Source organism: Carlito syrichta, unplaced genomic scaffold (genome assembly GCF_000164805.1).
Source record: "Carlito syrichta isolate Samal-C Ts95f unplaced genomic scaffold, Tarsius_syrichta-2.0.1 Scaffold288045, whole genome shotgun sequence".
Lineage (NCBI taxonomy): Eukaryota > Metazoa > Chordata > Mammalia > Primates > Tarsiidae > Carlito > Carlito syrichta.
Window position 1 is genome coordinate 104103 of NW_007232141.1, and position 19390 is coordinate 123492.

The 19390-nt window shown below is 42.2% G+C and overlaps 1 protein-coding gene across 1 annotated transcript in view; it reads left to right on the top strand.

The window, feature by feature from the left end:
- Positions 1–16110: 16110 nt before the first annotated feature.
- Positions 16111–19390, top strand: part of PDZD2 (PDZ domain containing 2) — a 124248-nt gene continuing 120968 nt past the window's right edge. Inside the window, exon 1 of the mRNA XM_008053306.1 lies at positions 16111–16280. Within this exon, the coding sequence (XP_008051497.1) occupies positions 16111–16280 (170 nt within the window). The remainder of the gene's footprint in view (positions 16281–19390) is intronic.

Consider the following 19390-nt stretch of genomic DNA (forward strand, 5'->3'; position numbering starts at 1 on the left):
TTATTCATGTCATAACACATAGGTCATTCTTCTCTGATTTTAAAATGTGTATTTTTAATATATTTAAATGATAAGTATTATTTAAATTTTAGTAAATATATCATCTTCTGTCTTGTGGATTACTCTGAAATAAATGAAACACCATGCATCATTTGTAAAATAGGGAAAATTGTTTTGACTTTATAAAGATTGTATTAAAATAGGTTTTAAAGTACTTTGATTTTAGATATTAAAATATTTTAGTCATTTTAATATCTAAAATAATATATTTACTTAAGGGGAATTTGTTACATAACCATGCAAAACATCAAATTATTTCTAACAGGTCTTGGGGCTTTACAGGATTATATCTTATAGTGAAAATCAAGTGCCAGCGAGGCTTGGAAAATCTAGAGAGGGAAGGAGGCTGTCTTAGTTTCCTAGGACTGCCACAGCCAAGTACCATAAATTGGTGGGCTGAAAACAACAGAAACTCTTCTCTCACAGTTCTGGAGTCTAGAAGCCTAAAATCAAGTTGTTGGCTGGGTTGTTCCTCCTGGAAGTGTTGAGCTTTCTTTTGAGAAACCGTCTCACGCCTGTCTCTGAGCTCCTAGTGGTTGTAGGCAATCCTTGGCATTTCTAGGTACTTCACTTTAATCGCTACCTTCATCCTCACATTGCCTTTTTTGTGTGTTGTCTGTGCTTTCTGTCTCTTGTAAGGATACTCATTGAATTTAGGATCCTCCCTAATTCAGTATGATTTCAATCCTTAACTATATCTGCAAACAACGTATTTCCAAATGAGGTCATATTCTGAGGTTAAGGGTGGACATAGGGGGGCACTATTCAACCCAGAGACTTTCCATGACTGCATTTCCATCTAGAGGCAGAGGGGAAATTCATAGTTGAACTCCTGGCCCCAGTGCCTTAAACGTGGTCTTCATTCTGCCTGGACCACTCTCCCTTCCCTGCCATCCAGACCCCATGCCTCCACCCAGCTCTGTTAACTCCTATGTGCCACAGACCACTGCCACTTCCTAAGGAAAGCCTTGCTGTTCACATCTACCCCCAAAACAGTCTGACTCCCCTTTTGTAAGCTTCTGAAGTAACTCATGCTTGTGTTGGCACATTCTTCGTATAATTAAGATAATTTTTTAATTTGGGTACTAGAAATGTATTTATTTTACTTTCTGTGTTATTCTATTTAATATTTAATATTTTATTTAATATTTAGATAAATATTATACTTGCTATGTAGTATATTATATAAACTTTAATGTATCTATAATTTTTTATTTTTTATTTTTAATATTTTATTTTATTTAAGATGTTAGTACAATTCAGGATTAGGTAGATAAGTGGTCATTGAAGAGGTAAAGTTTGGGCCTCCCTTTGGTCCTTACTTCACCTGGTTTGAGATCAGGTACCCTTATTTTTTTTTATAATATTTTTTATTATGATATTGTGGGGTACAGTTAAGGGTTAGGTATACAAATATGCTTCGTTCAGGCCCCCTTGTTGATAAGAGGTGTCTCCCTGTCCCCAAAGAGATATTTACTACCGTTAATCCCATCTCCCTTCCCCTCCCCCCCATAGTTTCCCACCACTGTCAGTCATTTTCTTATAGTATTATGTTGGATGTTCAAGGTTCACTATATGAGAGAGAACATGTGATACTCAGGTCTTTGTTTCTGTAAGAGGTCACTCAGTATTATAGACTCTGGTTCCATCCAGGTGGCTGCGAAATTCATGATTTCGTTCTTTTTTATGGCTGCATAATATTCCATCGTGTATATGTACCACTTTTTTTTAATCCAGTCCTCTTTTGATAGACAGCATGGTTGCTTCCAGGTTCTTGCTATTGTGAACAATGCTGCGATAAACATATGTGTGCAGGTATCTTTTTTATAGAGTGATTGAGTTCTTCAGGGTATATTCCGAGTAAGGGGATTGCGGGGTCATATGGGAGGTCAATATTTAGAGCTTTTAGGAATCGCCATACTGTTTTTCACTAGTTTACACTCCCACCAACAGTGTAGAAGTGTTCCCTTTTCGCCACACCCTCTCCAGCAACTGTCATTTTTTGAGTTATTGATAATGACTGTTCTGACTGGAGTTAGGTGGTATCTCAGTGTGGTATTGATTTGCATCTCCCTGATGATTACTGAGGTTGAACATTTCTTCATGTGTCTGTTGGCTGCTCGGATGTCTTCCTTTGAGAAGTCTGTTCATATCTTTTCCCCATTTTATAATGGGGTTGTTTGTTTCTTTCTTTTCAGCACGTTTGTGTTCCTTGTAGAGCCAAGATGTTAAGCCTTTGTCAGACCTGGTGTTGGCAAATACTTTTTCCCCGTCTGTAGGCTGTCTCCCTGCTCTCTTGATGGTTTCTTTGGCTTTGCAGAAGCTTGTCAGTTTAATAAGGTCCCACTTGTCTATCTTATCTCTTATGGCCTGTGGCTTTCGGGTTTTGTTCAGGAATTGGATGCCAGTTCCAATTTCCATGAGGTTATGTCCTTCATTTTCTAATGTTCTTATGGTTTGATGTTTTACATTTAGGTCTCTGATCCATTTAGAGCTAATTTTTGTGTACGGGGATAGATAGGGGTCCTGTTTCAATCTTCTGCATGTGGTCAGCCAGTTTTCCCAGCACCATTTACTGAACAGGTTCTCCCCTCCCCAGTGGTGGGTGGTGGAGGCTTTGTCGAAGATGAGTTGGTTGAGAAATTGAGGTTTTGCTTCTGGAATCTCAATTCTATTCCATTGGTCTATATGCCTGTTCCTGTACCAATACCAAGCTGTTTTGATTATTGTAGCTTTATAGTAAAGTTTGAAGTCTGGTAATGTGATACCACCTGCTTTGTTTTGGTTTTTTTTGTTGTTTTTGTTGTTGTTGTTGTTGTTGTTGTTGTTTTTTGCTGAGGATTGCTCTGGCTATTTTTGGTCGTTTGTGGTTCCATATGAATTTCTGTGTTGTTTTTTCTAGGTCCGAGAAGAATGTTGCTGGTAATTTGATGGGTATTGCATTAAATCTGTAGATTGCCTTAGTTCGGATGGACATCTTCACAATGTTGATTCTTCCAATCCATGAGCATGGGATATTTTTCCACTTGTTTGTGTCATCTTTGATTTCTTTGAGCAGTGTTTTGTAGTTTTCATTGTAAAGGTCTTTCATGTTTCTGGTTAGGAAGATGCCAAGGTTGTATCTATAATTAATAAATGGATTCTCTTAGCGAATTTCACATTGGCCATGAACTCTATGAGGGTGTAGAGACCAACTGCCTTACCCGCCGCTTTGTACCAGCATTGAGCCCACTGCCTGCACTCAATTTTTAAACCTTATTCTCTTTATTTTATCTTGTTAATTGTTCAGAGAAAATCTGTTCCTTGGCACAAGACTGACTCCTTCAGGGTCTCCTATTGACAGTCTTATCAGCAATTCCCCTTTAGGGAGTGTTTCTTCCATTCAACCTCTGTGTCCCACAAAGTCTGGAAAAGATCTGTGTTTGGAATCTGTGTCATCTGAGGGATGTGGACATTGTCTTGAAATCTGAGACTGGGCATGTAAAAGACAGCTTCATTAATAGTTCCTGTTGGGGTTTAAGGAAAGAATCGAATCTGGAAACTCACTTTTCTTATTTGTTCTTCCTCGCAGTTGTTGTTTTTTCCCTTTTCTCCCCCCTTCCATTCACCACCTCAGGCCCCAGGTAAAGAGACAACTGGGTCATTTAAATTTTAAAAAACAGATATTTCCTTTAGACAAGATTGACAGAATCTTTGATTTGGAGCTTCAGCCATGTGAAAGGGCCATATAAGAAAGCCCCTTTGGGCTTAGTCACATATTTATGTTTTTTTGAAAGCATTTCCAGCGATTCTGGACCTTGTAAACTTTGTACCCAGCAAGTTAAGGAACCCCCTTTTTTCATTTCTTCTCTAAGAAACTGTTGAAATTTTCTACAGATCTGCTTGCACATCTTAACTTTTCTTTCCTTTAAGTCATATCTGGGTTCCATCTCCTTTTGCTCAAAGCCAAAGAACCTAGAGATGGTCTCCTTTGAGAACGGTGGCGCCAATATGTAAATCCTTTGGGGGAGTTGGACAGGGAGGGGAGGTAAATACATCTTGACACACTCAATAGGCCAAAAGAGCTAGTTCCAGAGACTGCAGGGTCTCTCTTTAGAAGGAACCCTCTAAAGAGAGTCAGGATATGGTGTTAACAGCAGCCAAAATCCAGTTGTTGAGTGTTGCTCTGTCTCAGCAAAGCAGTGTGCTGGGTCTCTCCTGGAGCCACACTGAGCCCTTTAAGCATATGGTGAATTGTGTGTCTCAATCCCTGAACCAGAACTGCTGCCACCCAAGAGGAGGCAGGGGACATGGCAATACACTGGGTACCCGGTCCACTATCAGGAAGAGCGCCCCGCTAGAAGCTCAAATTTCACTTGCATGCAACTTACTTATGTAGTAAATCCTCACTTGTATCCCACAACTCTAAAATGAAATAAAAGTAAATACTTTTTTAAAAAAATTATGATGAAAAAAACAAAATAAAGCTTCAATCTCTACAGAAAAGGAGAGTAGTGTGCCCCCAGCCTGGGGAACTAGAACAGGTTAAAATGCCCTTTACCTGAGAGAAGGATTTGTGAGTCCAAATGCAACAGTGCCACAATGGAAAACTCTCTTGGGTCTTTTCCCCCAAAAGATTGAAGAAACTTCTCTGGTCAAATGGTTTTTTGTCTTTCTTCTTCCAGATTGCACTCTTCTTGGTGTGCAGTTCAAGAAACAACTTTTCTGTGTGTTTGTTTTTCCAGGCAGCCCATGGCTTTGATTTTGTTTCTGGATGTTTCCGTTTGCTCTAAATAGGAGGGTTCCAAGTCTAGTGTGTGCTGACTGCCAGTTATTTCCTGCTGAGAACACTTGGTAACACAGTGAGTTCCTCATACTCTAAAACACAATTGTGACTCAAAAATTCGTACCTTGTACCTCTGAAGTCTGGTTGTGCACAAGCGGAGGATGCTGGCTGTTTATCCTCGGAGTGTTTTCTTTAAGAGTTGGATTTGTAAGTCTGCAGAGACTTTCTCTTGACATTTAGAAGACATCCCAATGTTGGCTAATGACATTGTAATATGTTGAAACACTTAACATTAAAACAGCCAAACTTTTGAAACTCTTGCCTCAGAAAAGTGGAAAAGGCCCTTTGGAAAGAGGCAGATGAACCAAAAGCAAGGTACATGTCCAAGAGGCAGCGTCTCTCCTCACACACGCACAAGCGTCTGATTTATTCATATCAGTTGCTTGTGTCAATGTAAGCAGTCATATGTTTTACAAAACATTCAGGGGTCAGCTGATCTGGCAGCCCTGTTGGTTTGGGTGGCCTCCCAGACTCCACCTTGAGTCTTGCAGCAACTGCAGGACTCCTGGGACCCTCAGGAGTTCAGGTCAGGCCAGAAGGCGTGCAGTTGATCTAGGAGTCAGACCCTGGCCAGATGGACGCAGAAGCAAAATGAAAGCCACCATTGGTCTGTGTTCTGGGAAGCATCTGTCTCATCTCTCTCTGGCAGAAGAATATGGCTTGCAATTAGTCATACTCTGCACTTACTTTCTTTACTAGCTTGATCCTCCCTCCCAGCACCCATGCACACGCGCACACCCCTCCCCCATCCCATTCTTCTCAGTGCAATTACTTGTGTTCACTGCAGCCTCAAAATACTTCTTTGCCTCAAGGGGCCAAAAGAGATTCTGTCTCTAAGACACGTTTGCTCTACCTTTCTGGATCTTGAGTTTTGGAATCTGTTTCTGATTCTCTACCTTGTGCCCCTATAAACAACTTTTTTTTTCCCCAGAGATCCCTTTTCCTGACTTAAGTGGTTCCTCTTGCCCCTTTCCCACCACAGAGTTGGTTTTGCCCACTCTCCTTTGTGAGTTCACCTTTCAGAGCTTCCAACCTGGACTGTCACAGATGACAAGTTTAGCTAGTTGGCCTGTGATTACCCAGCAAATTTCTGATGGGAAATGAAACTAACATTAATTGGCATTTACTGTGTGCCAGGTGGGAATCCAGCCAGCCAGCTCAGTGCATGATCCCATTTAATCCCAGCAATGCCATAGGTAGATGAGCCCAAGGGACTCATCTCTGAAGTTGCATGTCTTGCCCAACAGCCCAAGTGGAAGTGCTGAGACATGAACAGGGAGAATCTTGCTACAGATAGCTGATTTTCACATGAACTTGAATAAAATTTTTCAGGTATGAAGCAAGTCCCAATCAGAAGGAGCCCTGTGTTATTGGTTTTTCCCTCTACCAGTCAACAGATTGAAAGGAAATATTTCATATCCAGATCAGCTGACTACTGTCCATTTCTTTTTCTTTTCTTTTCTTTTCTTTTCTTTTTTATTTTTTTGAGTCAGGGTCTTGCTCTGTCATCTACACTGGAGTGCAGTGGCACAATTACAGCCTCAAAGTCCTGGGCTCAAGAGATCCTTCCACCTCAACCTCCTGAGTAGCCGGGACCACAGATGTGCACCGCCATGCCTAATTTTTTTTGAATTTTTGTAGAGACAAGGTCTCACCGCATTGTCCATGCTGGTCTTGAACTCCTGGCCTCAAGCGATCCACTTGCCTCGGCCCTCCAAAGTGTTGGGATGACAGGCATGAGCCACCACATCTGGCCCCCTGTACATTTCTGACTGGCCTCTTTTGGCTACTGTTAATTCCTGTCGTCTCCTTTTTGGGGAACTACTTGGTTGTTCTCATCATATTGCCCTCTCATTGGGCTCTCCAGGAAGCAGATGCCAAGTCAGAGCTAAGAATGTGAAATGTTTGTTGGGATAACAGATGTTGAAGGAAGAGGCAGGGGGCAGAACTGGACAGGGTCAGCAGGATGCCATGATAAAGGCCTGACAAAATGTCAGCCCAACACGGAACTCTGGAGTGAGGCTTGGCACCAAGTAGATAAGGCCAGACCTGGCGTCCCCATCTTCCCCAGTCATTGGCCAGGAATCACCCCCAGAAGAGTATGACCTTGACTTGAAAGCTGAGGTGGACCCTGATGACACTCACAGCTGGAGATCATGAGCAGATAACACTAGCCACCAGCTGGACAGCAAGTTTTTACTTGCAGGAGAATCTGAGACTTGCCTATGTCATGGCATAGCCCAGGGATTTTCCTGTCCCCCCCATTTGTTCTCACTTCTGTCAGCTTATATCCCCTTACAGCGCATTGTCTTCCACAAGAATTTGCAGGAACAATGAAGATGATGTTAAGATGTTTCTTGCTTACAGGTGTGTACAGACTGGGATAACCAGGAAGGATAGCTCCCTATAGAGGGAGAGGTTTCTGGCACAGAGTACTGTTTGAGAAGGGCTGATCTGGAGTGGGGAACACAGGAAGGGAGCCAAGGTGACTGAGCACCAGGTGGCCCTGAGGTGAGAGGCCAGGCTTGAAAGGAGGGGGCGTGTCCTGTGTCTCCTGTTTTGCTCGGCCTCGGCTGGGCTGGCAGCCACATTGATTTCTTAGTCCCCTGATTCTAGGTAATCTGGCAAGTATTGCCTTCATTTTTCTAGAATTGTTGGGAACTCACTCAAGCTTATAACTGAGAGATGGAATGGGGCAGTTGGCACTTTCACCCACACCCCAAGAACCACATCACCCACTCCCTGCCATGTGGGCAGGCCTGAAAATACCCTTGTTTTCCCTAAGGCCCTTTTTAAAAATGGGTATGGGGCATATTTTGGGTGTTAACATAACACTAAAGTACAATCCTTTATGATGTTGACATGGGGCGAGTCCTGATTGGGCTGTTTGAAGTTGTAGCTCTTTGTCTGTATCCAAACCTGGTCATAATGAGCAACATTAGATGAGCCTTTGCCAGCAGTGAATCCCAAGGTCATTATCAGGGTTTATTTGGAATCAGGCAGTTGGAGGATTGAATCCCAGCTCTTCCTTTACCAGCTTTGTGACCTTGGGCAAGTCAATCCCTCTCAGGCTCTGTTTTCTCTTCTCTGAAAGATCATGAATTCTGCCCTTAATAGGGCTGTTTTAGATTGAAATGAGATGATATGTGTGTGTAGTTAACACAGTACACAGCATATCCAGAGGGTGCCAAAAAATATATGCATAGGAAATAGGAAAAAACTATTACAATTAAAAGATGGAATACAAGTCATGTTTCTGCAGCTACAAGAGGTGCTCAAAGTAATTAGCATCAGCACCCAGACACCTTATTACAGCAAACTAAAAGTAATACATAGCCAGGCACAATGACTCAAGCCTGTAATTCCAGCACTTTGGGAGGCCAAGGCAAGAGGATTGCCTGAGCCCACGGGTTCGATACCAGCCTGGACAACATGATGAGACTTCGTCTCTATGATAAAACCAAAAAATTATTCAGGCATGGTAGTGCACACCTGTAGTTCCAACTACTTGGACGGCTGAGACGGAAGGATCACCTGAGCTCAGCAGGTCGAGGCTATGGTGGCCATGAGCATGCCACTGCACTCCAGCCTGGGTGACGAAGTGAGACTCCAACTCAAAAATAAATAAATACATAAATACGCCGAGTATGGTAGAACGCACCTGTCGTTCCAGCTACTTGGAAGCCTTGGGTGGAAGGATCGCCTTAACCCAGCAGGTTGAGACTGTGGTGGCTGTGAGCGTGCCACTGCACTCTAGCTTAGATGACAGAGTGAGACTCCAACTCAAAAATAAAAATAAAAGTAATACATAGTTAACATTGCTTAAAATGTGTATACTTTTTTTTTTTGGTACCCCCAGTAGTTACAACTTAATTGACTTTGGTACCCGTCCCCCATGTCTATTATAAAACTCACATTAGTTCTTGGAACTTCTGATATAAACACAGCATTAAAAGCAAGCTTTACATTTTCAATGTTTGTGTCTGTGTTTCCAGTAATTTAGGGTTTCCTTAGTGCTTCACTTACAAGTACTTTTAAAATCCCAGCAGATAAAAACAAATGCCTCTTCATTTTCCTGCCTGATCATAACTAAGAACCAGAGGGCTCGGAGCGATCAAACCACGTCAGTTACAAGTGTCAACAGACACATGAAGAGTACGCTGATTGGAAGCCAAGGTTTAAACGTTATTCCATTGACGTCTGTAAAGACGTGGCTTGTCTATCTTTCTAGGCCAGAGTTCTAGTGATTTGGCTTACTTGTAATCAAAGTCCTCTAAAGCAAGAGAAGAATCCAAAAGGATCATAAAGATGAATGAATGACAGGGGTAAAAATCCAACAAATTCTGATTCTATGGAGTACCCTTTGCTTGGGCAAGAAGGTCACAAAAATCAGCAAGTCAATTTACATGAACCTTAGCAGATTATGGGACTTGTCCAGCCTAGCCATGCCTGCCAGAGAGTCTCTGAAAAGAAAGAAAGAAAGAAAATCAGATCTTAAAAAAATCTTTGAGACACTGTATAGGAAAAATTCAGAAGAACCATGCATTACATCAGCCAGAACATGTTGATGGGGATCGTCATTTTGCAATTTCTTAAGTATCTCTTCTCTGCTGATTTCAACACTGTGAAGGAAATTCAGAAAAGAAGCCCACTATTTTGATGGAAGCTGTTTTGACATAAGTGAAACCAGGCCTGGCGCGAAGTTGGGACAGGTTCTGGCCAAGCCAATGGAATGGACCCTGGAAGGATCGAGGCGAGCTGGCAAAATTACTTCAAGATGGAGCTGGATCCACTTGAAAGGGGAGTGAACTGGAGGGTACAGACATGCTGTCAATGTTGAAGTTAGTATGTGAGAAGCATCAAGTGTGTTCTGAGATGTGTGGACCCCCGGGAGTCTCCCTTCTTTGAGGGTCACCTCTGAGGAAGAGAAAGGAGGTGGCCACCTTTTGAATGGTGCACTGAGTAAGCTTGAGGATTACTAGCAGGCTGTGAAATGTCAGATTTGACTGGCTTTGCGGAAGGGCAGCAGAAAGGGAGAATGAGTGTTACTAGTTCTCCTAGCTTCCAGCACTTTCACTATGGAGAAGGATAGGAGATGTGGTAGGGACAATACACAACTCAGTCCTTGGGTCATCTTTGACACATTTTTTTAGGGTGTGGTCGCCTCAAGCTTAGAAAATAAATTGAACGTAATCCCTGGAATATGCTCTAGCTGATTCTAAGGCAAGTCCAAGGGCAATGCTGTATGTAGAGAAAGCACAAGAATTGCCATGGGCAGTGCACCTGGCAGGACTGGAGAACTGGACCTCAGGCAAGTCTCCAGTCAAGGAAGCAGGATGCACTGGATTTTCTGTTTCTCATTCCTGGCCAGACTTCAGATCTTAAGGACAAGCTGTAGCAAAGACCCTGTGATGTGAAATAAGAGTTTTAGGCTGGTCCAGGGAGGAACAGGGCATGGGGGATGTTTGGAATCTTCCTTCACATGAGCTAGGTGAAAGAAATACAGAAAAGACGGGTACAAACACAGAGAGAAAATAAAAAATGAAATGCAGTTGTGTGAATGCCTAGTAACGTGAATATATTAGGTATACGACTGCTATAGAGTGAATGTTCTGTCCACCCAAAATATACGTGTTGAAACCTAATCACATCTGAAGGTAAGGCTCTGGAGAGGTGATTAGGTCATAAGAGTGGAGGCCTCATGAATTGGATTAATGCCCTTATAAAAAAGGCCCCAGAGAACTCCTTTGCTTAATTCATCCCATGAGGATAAAGCAAGAACACGCCATGTGTGAACCAGGAAGCAGACCCTCCCTAGACATCGAATCTGCTGTTGCCTTGATCTTGGACTTCAGGCCTCCAGATTGGTGAGAAATAAATTTTTGTTGTTTATAAGCCATCCAGCCTATGGCAATTTGTTATAGCTCAGAAAATCCTTCCACTTCAGCCTCCCAATTAGCTGGGCTACAGCTTGTGCCACCACACCAGGCTAATTTTTAATTTTTTTTTGTAGATGGGTTCTCACTACATTGCCCAGGCTGGCCATCCTGATTTTTAATGGCCTTTCAGATTTCTTCTTACAGAGCCAATGCTAGAATATCATTAAAAAATAAAATTCTTCTCCACTCCTTCAACAATTTCTTGCATCAGAATTGCTAGACTCAACTGGGCATGGTGGCTCGGGCTTATAATCCCAGCACTTTAGAAGGCTGAGGAGAGAAGATTGCTTGAGCCCAGGAGTTCAATACCACCCTAGGCAACATAGCGAGACTTCATCTCTACAAAAATTAAAAAAAAAAAAAAAAAGACTGCCAGTACATGTGGAAAAACTTGAGTGTACTTATGACCCAGCAAAAACTTTGACCTAGAAAGTCTCTTCAGGAAATTTTACCTTCAATATGCAGACACCCTCCACATTTTTATCTGTGTATCAGTGCTTCACTCCAAAAGATATCCAACTGTTCACACAACAACCACACAAGCATCTCAAACCCAGGATATCCAAAATTTAACTCCAGGGTGCAAAACTTAACTCTTGCATCCAGAATAGTCAGATAACCCTAACCCTAAAAAGCTGCTGTACACAACTTTGATGATGACAACTCCATTCTTCCAATTGCTCAAGCCAAATACCTAGATACCATCTGTTTCATTGCTCCTGCTATAACAACAACAACAACAAAAATACCACAGACTGGGCAATTTATAAGAACAGAAACTATTTCTCACAATTCTGGAGTCTGGGAAGTGCATGATTAAGGCTCCAGCAGGTTTAATGTCTATTAAGGATATGGACTCTGCTTCCAAGATGGTACCTGGTTACTGCCTGTCTCAGAAGAGCTAAATACAGTGCTCTCACTTGGTGAGAGGGATGGAAGGGCAAAAATAAAGGCCTAGCTAGTTCCTCCAACCCTTTTATAAGGTTGTTAATTCCATTCATGAGGACTCTGTCCTCATAAAGTAATCACCTCCTAAAACTCCCTCTTCTTAATATTATCACATTGCAGTTTAAGTTCCAACATAAGGATTTTTGAAGGACACATGTTCAAACCATAGCACCACTCGGGTTCAGTGGCTCAACCTGTAATCCCAGCACTTTGGGAGGCCAAGGTGAGTGGATTGCCTGAGCCTACAGGTTCAAGACCAGTCTGGGCAACTTGGTGAGACCTCGTCTCTACAATAAATCAAAAAATTAGCCAGGTATGGTAGTGCATGCCTATGGTTTCAGCTACTTGGAAGGCTGAGGCAGAAAGATCACCTGAGTCCAGCAGGTCGATGCTGGGGTGGCTGTGAGCGTGCCATTGCACTCCAGCCTGGGGGTGGAGTGAGACTCCAATTAAAAAAAAAAAAAACCATAGCACCATCCTTATCACATCCCATAGCCAATCAAAAAGCAAAGGCTATTGAGTCTGTCTTCAAGTCTGCTCACGATTCAAGCGATTTCTTACCATTTACACTGCTACTCTATAGTGAGCCACCCTATCTCTCACTGAAGTTCCTATAGGTGGTCTTCAATCTGGCCTTCCTGCTTCTACCCTTGCCCAAACACATCTATTCTCCACACTGAAACTCAGGGATCATCTTAAAACATGACACATATCATATCACCTTACTCCTCTGCTCCAAATTCAACAGCTCCCCATTTTGCACAAAAGCCTTACAAATCCCTGCATAAACTGATCCCTGTTACCTCTCTTACCCCCTCTCCTATCACTCCCCTCCTTGCTCACTCCTCTTCGGCCACAAAAGCCTCCTGGCCATCCCACCAACACTTCAGGCAGGCGTCCACTTTACCACTTTTGCCCTGGACGTTCCCTCTGTCTGGAACACTCTTCTCCCACGTATGCTCCATGGTCAACTCTTTTACCTCTCAAGTCTTTGTCCGATGTATTCTTTCCCATGGAGCTACTCTAACCACAGAATTGTACATCTCACCCAGAATTTTCCAGTCCTGGCATGCTTGAGCCTCTTTATCCTATTCAGTGTTTTCTGGTTTTCATAGCACATCTCACCTTCTAAAATGCTTCATAGTTGGATGCTTATTTTAATAGCTGTGTTATTTGTCTGATCATGATTCAGGTGATTTCTTACTGTTTCCCCTGCTGCTGTATGCTGAGCCACCTTATCTCTCACTGGAATTCCTGTAGGTAGAGGCTGGGAGGGCCAAGATCAAGGTACCAGCAGGTATGGTGTCCAGTTAAGGATATGGTCCCTGCTTCCAAGATGGCGCCTTGTTGCCCCGCTAGATTAGAGATCTTTGTTCACTTCTGTACTGCCAAATGCCTCGAACAGTGCCTTGTATATGGTAGGTATTCAGTAACTTTGAATGAGCAAAGGAATGAATGAGTGAATTTGTAATGAGCAAGTAGTAATTTTATAAACAGGAAAAAAATAACATTATATCACTCAAAAAAAGTGAATTGAGTTCCCAAGTAGATTTTCTGATGTCCCTCAATTTCCTGATGAGGTGAGACTGACTCATTCATGTACAGCAAAGTCTGACTTTACCAGCACTCCTGTGGTTCCGCCAACCCTACCCCCACCAGGAAAATGTAACTAACATCATCAGCATGAGTTGGCAAAGCTGTGTGGCTGGAGCTCTAATTTGATTGTGTATGGCTGCAGGTTGATCTTACATTGTTATGAGAAACTCTGATCTACTCATGGTAACTTAATAAAGAAATGCAATCATTTGCAAATAGAGGCCTAGAAACTCTCTTTTTAGGACCCGTTATCTCTGCAGTATGTTTTATAAGATCAGTTCTCTCATTGATCAAGCATTTTCTACTTCATTTAGCTTCTGAATTCCTGTTTCCAACAGGCATGTGGGTGCTTTAAAAAGCTTTTATTGATCCATGCAGAAATGAGGTGCACAAAAACCTTTGAGGAAACTGACTCTTCACGTACGTTTACTGCTGTGTGATAGAAAAGGCCGTTCTTCTATTTCCTCCCAGGGAAGCCTTATTGGAGATGAAATATGTAATACCCTAGTGATACTCTGCTGTAAGTGTTGTGAATTTAAGTTCACATCTCTTAGTTTGAGACATGAACTTTTCAAGACACATATAAAAATCAGTGATACTTTATTGCCTGGAAATCAAAATAATTATTTCCATTAACCATAAGATTTAACTTTATTTATTTACTTATTTAAAGTCAGAGTCTCATTCTGTCACCCAGGCTGGAGTGCAGTGTCACACCCACGGCCACCACAGCCTCAACCTGCTGGGCATAGGTGATCCTTCCACCTCAGCCTTCCATGTAATTGTAACTGCAGAAGCGCACCACCACACTGGCTAATTTTTTGATTTATTGTAGAGACAAGGTCTTGCCAGGTTGCTCAGGCTGGTCTCAGCCTGGACTCAGGCAATCTTCTTGCCTCCACCTCCCAAAGTGCTAGGATTATAGGCATGAGCCACCGTGCCTGGTCAGACTTAGCTGCTTTTAATCCAGCATTTTCTGTATTTCTCCCCATCCCCACCTCTCTACACCTAGGAACTCCTAGCAGGACACAGAAAAAGAACCAGCTCTGCTTCAGCACAGAAGGGATATTATAGCCAATGGACCAGTGGGTGCAAGACACAGAACTTTTCCAGGGAAAGGGTGGAGGTTGGGCACTTCATGCTGATGGACACAAACATAGCTGTTGCCTTTGAGGCGGATGCCCTGAATTTCATCTGTCGTAGGGTGAAATATCTACTTTCTTTCTTACTCCTCTTAGTATAATTCTACCTCTGATTCTGCCTTAACAAAATTTTCTTTTCAATATTGGTTTGGCTTAAGATGCATATCGGTTTATGTTCTTAGTCATTCGTGTCAAGAGTAAAATATAATTGTGCTCCTTTTAAGGCTTTAATGTAGCCGGGTTCGGTGGCTCAGCCTGTAATCCCGTGCCTTTGGGAGGCTGAGGTGAGTGGATTGCCTGAGCCCACGGGTTCGAGACCCGCCTGGGCAGGCAAGACCTCATCTCTACAATAAATCAAAAAATCAGCCGGGCATGGTAGCGCATGCCTGTAATTCCGGCTACTTGGAAGGCTGAGGCGGAAGGATCGCCGGAGCCCAGCAGGTCGAGGCTGCGGTGGCCGGGAGCGGCCACTGCACTCCAGTCTGGGCGACAGAGGGAGACTCCAACTCAAAAAAAAAAAAAAGGCTTTAATGTTAGGAAAAAGACCAATTATAAACTGAATTCTTCTGTGTATTGTCCTGTTATATGTGAAGAACTATGATTTGCCAGGTACAGTGGCTCAAGCCTATAATCTCAGCACTTTGAAAGGCCGAGGTGGGAGGATTGTTTGAGCCCAGGAGTTTCAGGCCAGCGTGGGCAATATAGTGAGAACTTGTATCTACAAAAAAAAAAAAAAATCAAAAACTTAGCCAGGCATGGTGGTTTATGCCTGTAGTCCCAGCTACTCAGGAGACTGAATCAGGAGGATCACTTGAGCCCAGGAGTTCAAGACTGTAGTGAGCTGTGATCATGACATTGCACTTCAGTCTAGGTAACAGAGTGAGACCCTGACTCAAAAAACAAAGCAAAACAAGAAACCTATGATTTTACTAGTAAGCTACCAAGTTAGCCCATCTCAGTTTTGTGGATGTCAGCAGAAGACAGACTCCTGATTTAGAAATGAAAAATGTTCATAACTCACAGAAATAACAGCAGAAGAGTATCAGCATATTTGCACCAACTCCCCAGGCTTCAGTTTTCTCTGGGCTATATGAACCTCTGTCTTGGTTTATAGGTGGGTATGATTTAAACTCCGCTACCAAACTAGATAGTGGTAACAAGATTTGGTAATTGATAATTTGAATTGGGTCTGAATGACTAATATTATGTCATAGGTCAGAAAAAAAAATCTCAAATAAATATTTACCCTCATTAATTCTTCACTCTCAACATGTCTCCCAATCTGAATTTTATGATAAAAATAATTAAATATGCCCATTTTATAATAAGAAAAACATGTTCATTTATTCATACTCCTGACTGTAAATTCCAGATAAGGGAAAGGAAGGAGGAGTTGGCTGAACCTGGGCTACTTGTGCTGAACAGAAGAGGTGACAGGCAACAGAAAATGGCTTCCTCTGTCTGCTCCTTCAACCAGCAGTGGGAGCAGACTAGTCACCTCTATTTCTGAGTCTAGACCCTGATTTCTTCAAAGCCTCATGTACCTGAACCCCATCTTCCTCCATCTAAACAGACCGTACTCTTTCTCTTATTAGCAAAGATGTCGATTGATTATCTTCAGGAAAGGCATTATGAGTACACTAAGGACATCAGCTGCTCATATCAGTACAGTATTCAGCCAAAAAACTTCCATTCTCAGAGTCCCCTAAGGACAATTAGACTCTTCCTGAGGAAGATTGTGGAATCTGAGAAGTGTGCCCAAAATTTAAGGTAGTGAGAGGCAACAACTGAGAGAGTGCCTTTGGCAACCTGGGTCCCAATCTCTCTTACGGATCTGTCCAAACATGTCCCCAGCCAAGATTTCCCTGGGAAATTAATCTGCATATACTCGATACTTCCTCTCAACCCAAGCCATAGATTTACAACCTTAGACAGTTCTTTGGGTTAATTAGGCTTAGCAGGTTTTCAAAAGACCACAACAGCTTTTCAGCCTCCCATTACTTCTTAGGGGAGAGAAAATCATGGGCAAGAACAATCTCCATTTGTCCTGTGTGTTAAGCTAGGCAGCCATTAGCAGTTAGTTCTATGTTATAGAACTCAGACCCTGTCGTAATAACTCATCTGTAAACATCTTCTTGTGGTGAGTGTTTATTCTCCTGTTGTCCACACTGGGGACCTGATATACTCAGAGAAAACAGGAATGTCTGCTTTGGAAAGAAGTCTGAGATCCAGAATTCTCTTATGTGTTCTTTGAGGCACATGGTATTTTTACGGCATTGTCGTATAGGCCAGCGCCCAGTGGAGGCGATCCAAGTTACTATAAATTGCGCACGTATACCCCTCCCCACCTTCCAGTGGTTCAGCTTGGCAGCACCCCCTGTGGGCTCACACTGTGTGCCAGGGATCAGTAACCAAGGGGTGAATGCCCAAGATGCTTTTCAGAGGTACCTGGAAATTGTCCCTTCCAAAGGTTTTGGCAAAATAGTCAAAATATCAAAAATGTTAGCCGCCTTTTGATAGAGTCAGGTCAGAGACATATAATGTGTGTCTTTGGCCTTCTGATACCTCCTTGTGTTTATCCCTCTGTTATCTGCTGTTTCCCTTTCTTTCTTGGTCATCAAACTCCAGGCAGCTTTTCTAAACCCCTAGCCTCACCTGCCAACTCTTTCTTACCCTCGGGGAGCCCAGTCTCAAGAATTATGACAGAGCACCAAGGAGATGCTCAAAACTTATTTTTGGGTAAGCTACCTTTTTCGTGGAAGGCATTAGGAAATAATGTGTTAGGAAAATACCCATGTGAAGTAAGAACCTACAACAGATTTCAGAGGGAAATTTCCAGGTTAGAACTCGTTTCTGGATACGCTAGTCTTTCCTCATTTACCTGGGAAGGTCAATCTCAAATAAATGTTAATTTAATTAATAATTTTACATGCCAGAGGAAAATCTCAAATTTGGGGGGAAAAGAGTAAAAACATAGTCATATGATAGGGATGCTACTGAAAGACTAATCATACCTGTTTACAAAGAAGAAGCTTTTTCTTTTTCTAAATCACACAATTGTATTCCATTTCTTTATTCTCAAATACTTTGAAGTTTAATTTCAAGATTTTAATGGTGGGTAAGAATCCTACTGAAGCTGGGAATGGTAGCTCATGTCTGTAATCCCAACAGTTTGGGAGGCAGAAGCAAGAGGATTGCCTGAGTCCAGAGGTTCAAGACCATCGTTGGCTAACTGGTGAGACCTCATCTCTACAATAAATCAAAATTAGCCAGGCTTGGTGGTGTCCTTTTGTTCCAGCTACTTGGAGGGGCTGAGGTGGAAGGATCACCTGAGCCCAGCAGGTTGATGCTGTGGTGGCTGTGCGTGCCACTGCACTCCAGCCTGGGCGACAGCGAGACTCCGACTCAAAAAAAAAAAAAAAGAGTACTACTGAGCAGAAAAAGGGACTTGGATGTATGAATTAGACACAAGATGTTGGAAGAATTAGGTAAATAATTTAAATAGGTGAGTCAGAAATGTGGTAGCATCATATTTAAGGTGATTTGAAGAATTCTAAGAAAATTCTTGGTGAGACCTCATCTCAACAACAACAACAACAAAAATCAAAAAAGAAAAATTACCCCCTACCTAAAAGTTTTTCTCATCAGCTTCTAGAGCGTTCATAATTCGTTCATTGCACTGTGTCTTCAGGATGACCTTAGAAAATTCAGTGTCCAGGAAGGAATAAAATAAGCTGTCATGCAGTTCTTTTAAGGTGTCAGTGTCTTATTTATTGCTAGGAAGCCAGGAGAGGACAGGGAGCTGAACCCAAGATAAACTCCTCGTGGCTTTGTCATTTTGCCAAATGTGGACCCTGCAGAAGAAGTAAAATACTGCCTCAGTCACAGGCACCTTCCAAGGTTCTTGGAGCTTCCGGGAGAGGACAGAGGGGAAAGATATTTAAGATGTTATACCCTGAATTGATGAGGTACTGAAAAGAGGATCTCTGCATACAACTCATCGCGTTGTTCAGAGTTTTAGTATAAAAGGTAGATTTCCAAAAGCAACATTGAATGAATCTTTTCTAGGTTGACAGTCAATGTTTGGGAGGCCTGGAACAATGCAGACATAAAAATGTTTTCATTTTTAAAGTTTATGTTTCATCCTGGGCATTGGATCAATACTGTTGGGATGGCTTGCCCATCTTGTACCCAGAACTTTTCCTGGGAAACTAGTGTCTATGATTATTAGAACGCAAAAGCAACCAAGAGATGATCCACTTTACAGATAAGGAAACTAAAGCCTAAAATTGACAAGGATTTAAAGATCAGAATTGTTCAGTGGGAGTAATATGGACTTTGGAATCAGGTAGACTTGAATCCACCACTTAGTGTCTATGTGAACTCAGGCAAGTAATTAATATTTCTGAGCAGTTGTCTCTTCTGTGAAGAGAGTTCTTAGGGAAGTTGTGTCTATAATGCAATGTCTAATCAAAGAATCAACTCAAAACTTTCCCAGTGTCATTTGCTATTTTTTAATGAGGCATAATTCACATAAAATTAGCCATTTTAAAGTGTGTCATTCAGTGTGTGCTGTGTTGTGCAACCATCACCACGATCTAATTCTAGAACATTTCCTTTACCCTCCTCAAAAATCCTGTACCTATTAGCAACTAGTCCAATTCTCCTCTCCCCAGCCCCTGGCAACTATTGATCTTCCTGTCTCTCTGGATTTGTCTCTTCTGGACCTGTCGTATAATGGAATTTACAATATGTGACCTTTTGTGGTCTGGCCTCTTTCACTTTGCATAATGTTTCCAAGTATCACCCTTGTTGTAGCATATAATTCTTTTTTTTTTTTTTTGAGTTGGAGTCTCACTCTGTCGCCCAGACTGGAGTGC